The following is a 7,690-nucleotide window of genomic DNA, read 5'->3' on the forward strand; positions in this document are numbered from 1 at the left end:
CCCGCCGCGCCCGCGCCTCACGCCGCTCTCCTCCCGTGCCAGGGGCTCCCCCAGGAGGACGAGCATGGTGGTCTCCCCTCGCAGCCCGCTGGTTCAGGACTTCTGAGAAGATGCTCGCCTTGCGGCTGCTCACTTGCTTCCTGCAGCTCCTGGCTGGGCTGGCACTGCCCACTGTGCCCCAGCAGGTAAGAACTTCTCCCGCTCCGGCCTGGCACCCTTGAGCTGCTCACCCGAACACTTAGGCAGAGGACTTGAAGTCACAGAGCCGTGCCAAGGAGTAGCACTTCCCAGGATGTCCCCGCACCGCGCAGGGCCCAGGCCGGCCCGCGGCCTCTGGAAGAAGACCTCAGGAGGGGCCGTGCCCAGCCGCAGGGGGCTGCCGAGCTGGGGGGCGGGGGAGCCACAGAGGGAGCGGAAGGTTTCCCGGCTGGCCCCTGGGGCCGTAGCGGCTCTGCTGAAAGCATCTGTCGGCTAATCCCAGGCGGCTCCCTGGCCTTGTGGTCAGGGTCGAGGCCCCGTGACCAGCCGGGCGCCCCCAGGACCTCTGACCTGGCCGGTGGAGAGGAAGCCAGCCCAAGAGGCTGCTGGTGGGTAGGGCAGGCCCTGCCCCCACTGGGGCTCTGGGCTGCGCTGGGGCTCTTGGGTGGGCTGGGGTAAGACAGGGTCCTGCTCCCCCGCTTGGGTGGGTGGCTGGAGGTCCTGAGTGCAGGGCCTGGGGAAGTGAGCAGGGCCCTTTTCCCAGGAGCCGGGCGAGTCTGGCTGGGGGCCAGCTTGGGCAGGGAAATCCTGACAAAGCCAGTGAGCTCCCTTCCCACTGCACTTCCCTGCTGCCGCGGGATCCCCAGCCCCAGCCCAGAGTGGGTGGGCTGGTCGGTCCTACAGGGCCAAGCAGCCCAGCCGCCAGCCTGCTTGCTGCAGGGCCGGCCGGAGGTGTAACATTACCGGCACTGGCTCATGGCGCCGCCTGCTCCCTCCTCGGCTCCCACCAGCTGATCACCTCCCTCAGGGCTCTGGCACCCTGCCAAGGCGGGCTGTACCGGGCCAGCAGGCCGGCCTGGGGGCTGGGCAAGAGGGAGACCCCACAGGAGTGCACGATCTTGGGGATGCAGGAAGCTGCCCAAAGCCTCCAGCCGCCAGTGCTTTTCTAACAGAGGAGACTCAGGCCCGAGAGAGGGGCGACCTGCCCAGGATGTGCCTGGGCTTTGCTTGCTCCGGGAAGGAGGTAGCTCTGAGACAGGGCGGGGTGTGCAGGGCGGGTGAGGAGCTCGGAGAGGCCGCTGCCCTCTTGCCGTTACACCTGACCCCAGAGCACAGAGCCGGAAGGTGACCCTTCCCCCATCTCTGCACCTTTCTGTCTCCAGCACTTGGCCCTGCCTACTGGGAACGCCTCGTCAGAAGTGGAAGGTAAGCCGTCCGGGCCGGGGGCACCACGCGCGCCACCTCTCTTCTTTCCTCCCAAGTCCCAGCAGAGGATGGGCAGGGGTCAGCATGCAGGGTAGGTGCAGGCTGATGGTCTGGGGAGAGCCTCCATCTAGACATCCGCCTGGCGAAGTTGGCAGGGCCGGGATCCACCTGCTGCGACCCAGCGGCTAGCGAGGGGCGGTAGTCGTGGACCAGGGCTGCTCCGCACAGAGCGCACAGCGGTGTCGCCCGGGCCTGTCCAGCTGGCCCGAGCCCTCTGCGCGTGCTGGAAGGGTGCGCACCGGGTCTTGAGGACAGCGGGGGCGGGGGCGCCAGGCCCAGATCGAGGGTCTGGGCGCTGGATGTGTCAGGCAAGCAGTCTAGAGAACCAGGGCGAGTGAGGGGCCTCCCAGCTGCCCGGCCCTGTGGGAGCTGCGGGGATCTGACCAGACCTCCCCATTGATTACAAACAGACAGAAAATGAGTCGCACCCTGCCCGGCCCCTCCACTCCCCGCCCTGGGTTGTATCAAGAGGGAATCTTCAAAGGGCAAGGAGACACTTGCCAAAGAGACATACGTGCAGCAGGCAGGCCCCCCGCCTGGCTCCGCCCCCCGCCTCCCTGATACGTGCAGAGCGGCCACGCAGTACTACTACCACCCGGGCTTCCCACGGCCCGCGGGAGAGGGGCTGCGGGGCGCGCATGCGCACACGGGGAGCGCCGGGCTGGGCCGCCTACCTGTCCGCCTGGGCCTGGAAGTTCCCCGATGCTTGAGGCTCAGACCCCGTGGCCACTAAAGAGGTGGGGAAGGTAGCTGCCCTTGACCTCGCTGACTCCCACCTTGCTATCCTCTGGAACTGGTACAGTGTTATGTTCTCGGGTTCTGGGGAGTGGCCTGTCATCCACCTCCAGGTCAGGTCCTTCTTTATGCTTGTAGCAGTTCATCAATAGCGACCAAAGATAATTGAGCCTCAGTTTCTTCATCTATAGAATGGGAACATTAGACTACCCGATTCCAAAGGCTCTTTCTTTTGCTATGATGATGCAATTGTCTGACACTGAGGAGACCCAGATGTATCGATGTCCCAGGATTTTGGATGAGGGGGCTTGGAGGTGTAAATTCATTAAGTTGGCTTACCTGTCACCATAGTCAGTGGGGAGAGCTGCGCTCCAGGGAAGCACCCTGGGCTTTGGAATCTGAAAATGCAGTCCAATTTCTGCTAACACCAGAGCAAGAGTTCTGGCGGGCCCAGAAAAAGCTTTTCACTGTTGCTGTTCCCGTAGCAGCCTTGGTCGTTTGGGGTCATTCCAGCTGACCGCAAGGCTGTGAAGGAGGGAGGAATTCGAATTCCTCACCTTGCCTGGCTCAGAGAAGACCTGGGTCACCTGAAGCCTCAGGCAGGCCCCAGTGTATATGGGCAGCTCGGCAGCAGGCTCCCAACTGCCCCGAGGCTGAGCGGGCGTGAGTGAGTGAGTGAGAGAGAGGTGTTGGCGGGCTGGCCGTGGGCCATCTCAGTGAGGAGGACACCTGCTGGGCCAGGGCTGGTGGCCAGTGGCTCTGCCCGCCCTGCCGCCCCACCCCAGCCCAGCGGCTTCCCGCACTCTCAGGGCTCAGCGGCTCCCTTGTCGGTCTCCTCTGTTCTGGGTAGCAAGGCGGCTGGGACAGATGAGGCCGGGAAGAGAGCTATGAGCCCAGCAGGGCCCCGGGGGACACCCAGCCGCAGCCTCGGCGTCCTCCCACCACCCCCGCCCCGAGCTGCAGCGGCGCTGAGCCCCTGGAAGCACCCCGAGCGGCCGAGCTGAGCTCTTTCCTGAGGGGCTTCTGCCCGCCGCTGAGCGCTGCCCCTGCCTCCCTCACTGCGCCCCTCCCCACCCTCCTTTGTTTCTCCCTCCTGCCCGACAGGGGCCTCCAAGGAGAAAAGACCCTCTTTCCTCTGGCTGCCAGGTAAACCAGGCCCTGGCCAGCGTCTTCTGGGACTGCGTGGCCACCCGGGCTGGAGTGTGGCCCATGTCAGGGTTTGGGGGCCCTGAGCTTGGGTCCTGTGGAAGCAGAGTTTACGTGCTGGGTGCAGGGACGGAGGAAGGAAGTCCTTTCTGTCCCAAGGCCCAGGCGCTCCACTCCGCCTGGCCGCGGCCTCAGCAGCGCAGCTGGGTGGGAGTCTGTGGGACTTCGAGCGGCCGCGGTGCTCCTTTCTGGCGTTCCCCTCCCGGGAGGCTGGTCCCTGCGAGGCGCTGCGCCTTCTGTGGTGCTTTGTCCGCCGGCTATTCACTGTCCTTATTTATGTTTCCGAAGCAGAGATTAAACATTCAGAGTGGTGTGGTGCTCACAAAGGTTTTAGACTAAACACAGCTCATAGAGTGGCGATAGGAAGGTGCTCTCTGACCCTGTATTGCAAAGACAGCCTTGCCCCGGGCTACAGGGTAGCCGAGTCAGGGGGCCTCTGGACCCCTCTCCAGCCCTGGACCAGGCCCAGTCCCCACAAGCGGAGCAGGCCGGGATGGTGCAAGCAGACACAGATAAGCACGGTTTATTGCCTGAGTGGCGGCCCCGCCAGCTCCACATGGACATACCACCTCCTGGGTATTTTCCACCAGCTTGCAGCCTCTCCCAAGGGCCTCTGCTACGACTGGAGTTTATTTTTCTGAGATTACGCTGAGACTCCAGTTCTCAGAGGCTCAGTGGAATGGACTCTGGCCCCATCTGCCTCCTCGGAAGGGCTGTGCTGTGCCAGGGCTGCTGCGTCCCAGGCGCCCCGGTCACGGTCCTCCCCCAGTAGCGGAGGATGACCGTGGGATGTGGGCCCGGGGTGCTTCTCTGCGATGTCTCCAGGCCGGCCCGGGCTGGGTTTCGTGCACTGAATCCGAGTCTTTGGAGCGGAAGAGGCCTTAGCAACCATCTATCCCCAGCTTCCTTCTTCCCCAGCTGAGGAAACTGATATACCCAGAAAGGTTAGGTGACCTTCCCAAGGCCACACAGCCAGTGCAGCGCCAGGACCAGACCAGATGTCCGCCTCGGGCCACTCCCTGAGAACCTCTCCTCGGGCCCCACTCTCAGACCTTCTTTCCCTGAGGGAGTAGCATCTTCTGAGAGATTCCAGATCAGCCCGAAAGATCCTGTCATTACAAGGCCGTCCCTGATAACCCTGCTGAAGTGTCACCCAGCCAGACAGGAGTCGCTCAGCCTGTGTTTACTGGGGTCTTGTTCCTGTCTTCCCAGAGCCTCAGTATGGCTACACAGGAGATAAGAGCCACCCGTGATGCTGGGAGGAGGTGGACCCCGGGGGCACCAGCACCCCGACGGGACACCTGAGTGGTGGAGTTGTTGGAGGAGGCTGCAGGGAAGAGGGAGGTGCCTCAGGAAGCAGGGGCTGGGCTTGGCTGGGGTGGAGGGAAAGAGGGAACAATGCTGCCTAGAGGTGAGTGTGACCACCCCGGCTCCAGGCACAGCCTGCGGGCCTCCGGAGAGGAGGGCTGGACCGTGCGGTGCGGCTGGCCACGGTCATGGTTGAAGGCAGCGGGTGGGCACCAAGTGGGGATATGCGGGAGGGACAGTCGAGAGTTGGGGGCGGGGAGCAAAGGGGAAGGCCAAGCCTCCTGCAGGGCGCTGGAGCGATTTTCAGCAAGTTTCCCGAGACAGGGAAACCCCAGATCAGGCCAGAGAAGGGTCCCGGGGCCTGGGCAGCTGCCAGGGCCAGGTCCTTGGGCAGACGCAGGTATCCGAGTAGAGAACAGGGCTGCACTCTCCAGACCTGGAGGTTGACCCCCGGGTAGAAGAGCTGAGGTCCAGCAGGCGTCCCAGAGGGGTGCTGTGCAGAGGGGCGCAGACAGGCTGGGCGTGGGGGGAGCAGCGTGTGGGCTGAACCGGGTCTCTGAGGTCTTCTTGCCTCCCCATAGTGGTGCCCTTCCCGGAGGTATGGGGCCGCAGCTACTGCCAAGCGCGGGAGAAGCTGGTGGACATCGTGACCGAGTACCCCGGCGAGGTGCAGTCCTTGTTCAGCCCGTCCTGCGTCTCTCTGAAGCGCTGCACCGGCTGCTGCAGCGATGAGCGGCTGCACTGTGTGCCTGTGGAGACCACGAACGTCACCATGCAGGTAGGGCTCCCCCACCCGCTCCTCCCCTCGCCCTGCTCTTGGCACGGGCGCTCCCACCGGAAGGGACTCAGAGCGGGAAAGGGCAGCCAGGGTCCAGGACTCTCAGCCCAGGCCTCTCCTTCCGGAGCCTGGAGCGGCTTCTCGGCCTGGAGCCTGCTCACCCGAGTCCTTACCCCGTGTCACCCCTTTCTCCCCCACAGGTCCTGAAGATCGCCCCAGGGCGCCAATCCTTCTTTGTGCAGATGACATTCTCACAGCACAACCTCTGCGAGTGCAGGTGGGTCCTGGATGGGCACTGGGGCAGGCCCTGGGCATCTCGGAGCCTCATCAGTGCTGGACCGCGGGGCAGAGCTGGAGGCTGCCCATTTGCTTCCCTGCTTGCATTTTGCTTGGCTTGGGGAGCTGGTCCCAGTACAGCTGCCAAGATGCCCTGGGGCAGAGGGAGCCTGGGTCCTTTCCAGGCTTGAAGGAGACCAGTGTACAGCGCCACTGTCCTCCGAGATGGGAGACAGCTGCCCAGGCCCAGAAGAGGCCCTCGAGGCAGAGATCCGGCAAGCCTGGGCCTGGCTCTGGGCCGGGCTGCATGCCCACAGGAGGGGAGAGCTGGGCGGAGGGGCAGAAAGAGGCCGGGCTCCGGTAGGGAACAGACAAAAGAGAAGCAGGCGCTGTGGGTTCTTTAAAGTTGCAGCCCCTGCCACCCTGCGCTTCCCTAACCCAGCAGCTCTGGCAGGATCAGCCCCGCTGCCGGGGCCCCGGGCACGGGCCCAGCCTCCTGGAGAGAAGGCAAGGTGCTGAGGGGCTCTTCTCGCACCAGCCCCGAAGGCCGGAGCCCCAGCCCCAGCTCCTGAGCCCTTCTAAAGCATTTTCTCGTTTATTTGCACTTGTTCAGTAGGTGCCTACTGTAGGCTAGGCACGGGCCCAGACACTTGGGCTACAGTGGTGAGCAGGACAGGCAAGGCCCCTGCCCCCGGCTCCCCGCCCCTCGTGCAGGGGAGGACGCCCAGGCGGTGCTTTGCCCCAGCCAGTGAGAGTGAGGAGGTTTGGATCCAGACTCCTGAGTCTGCCCTGGCGATGCCGCTGCCTGGCCATCACCACACACTTGCGTAGCCCCAGCACTCCGAGGCTTGGCACTGCCTGCTGCCCAGGGCTCCGGCTGCCCCCTCTGAGCCAGAGCCCAGGCTCTGGGGGCTGTGCCTCGACCTGCTGCCTCCTAGCCTGCGTGGAATCAGGTAGCAGTCCTCCGGTGACCCCTCCTGGGCACAGGGCGGGTGGTGACCTTCACCTTCACGGCACCTGCCCTCACGGCCCCCTGTGGGGCTCAGGAGACGAGCAGAGAGGGCTTCCAGGAGTGCCCTTGACCTGCCCAGTAGGGAGGCGTGTGACGCGCTCCGAGGGCCGGGCCAGCCCAGGCAGCCTCCTCGCTGGCCCCACAGCTGCTGTCGCCAGCCTCTCTTCCCAGGGAAGACCAAGGCCTGTCCCCCGCCAGTGTGCCAGGCAACAGGGACACTTTTCTTCTCCCTTCTGGGCCAACAGCCACAGCCCCAGGGGACAGAACCGGGACATGCCTGGTGACCATGTGGCTTGTGCTCACCTCCCTTTACCGCCCCTGCCATTCCTCTCTGTTGCCAGGGAGGGTGGGGTTGTACCCTGGCGGGCAGCCTGAGCCAGCGGCAACTCTCACCCGTCCTGGCCTTGCCCATCCTACTGTCCTGGAGGGAACTCCCACAGCGCAGCCTGCCAGGGAGGGCAAGCAGCGCACGGAGAAAGTGCACCAACAGCGAGCACTCGAGAGGCCCCAGACCCGAGGCCAGGAGGCCGGGGTTCAGGGCCTAGGGCGGCCCCTTGTCGCTCCACGCCGCCCCCCTGTGGCCGGAGCGTCGACTGCAGGCTCGGCGCCGGGACGCGGGCGGGGTGGAGGGCGGCCGGGAGCCCGCGCGGCGCCCCCTGACTCCCTGTGCCCTCTGTGTCCCTAGGCCTCCGCAGAAGAGGACGAAGGCGGAAAGGTGAGTGGCCCGTCCGGGCTCGGGCGGCGCTCAGGCCCGCCAGCCTCGGCCCTAGCATGCGAGCCCGGCCGCGCCTGACGCTTCGGCTTGTTGCAGGCGGAGACTCACGATCAGGGGCAAGAGGAAGCGCGAGCACCAGGCGCCCGCCGTCTGCCAGCAGTGAGTGCGCGGCCGGCCGGCGGGCAGGGGGCGGCGG

General features: G+C 65.2%; 1 protein-coding gene across 1 annotated transcript in view; it reads left to right on the top strand.

The window, feature by feature from the left end:
• Positions 1–42: 42 nt before the first annotated feature.
• The window catches only part of Pgf (placental growth factor), a gene marked incomplete at its 5' end in the record, with an annotated part of 10,860 nt that continues 3,212 nt past the window's right edge, over positions 43–7,690 (top strand). Inside the window, 6 exon segments of the mRNA XM_005409381.2 lie at positions 43–185; positions 1,362–1,404; positions 5,295–5,491; positions 5,692–5,768; positions 7,465–7,494; positions 7,591–7,653. Of these exon segments, the coding sequence (XP_005409438.1) occupies positions 111–185; positions 1,362–1,404; positions 5,295–5,491; positions 5,692–5,768; positions 7,465–7,494; positions 7,591–7,653 (485 nt within the window).

This window comes from Chinchilla lanigera, unplaced genomic scaffold (assembly GCF_000276665.1).
Source record: "Chinchilla lanigera isolate Chin_1 unplaced genomic scaffold, ChiLan1.0 scaffold00122, whole genome shotgun sequence".
Classification (NCBI taxonomy): Eukaryota; Metazoa; Chordata; class Mammalia; order Rodentia; family Chinchillidae; genus Chinchilla; species Chinchilla lanigera.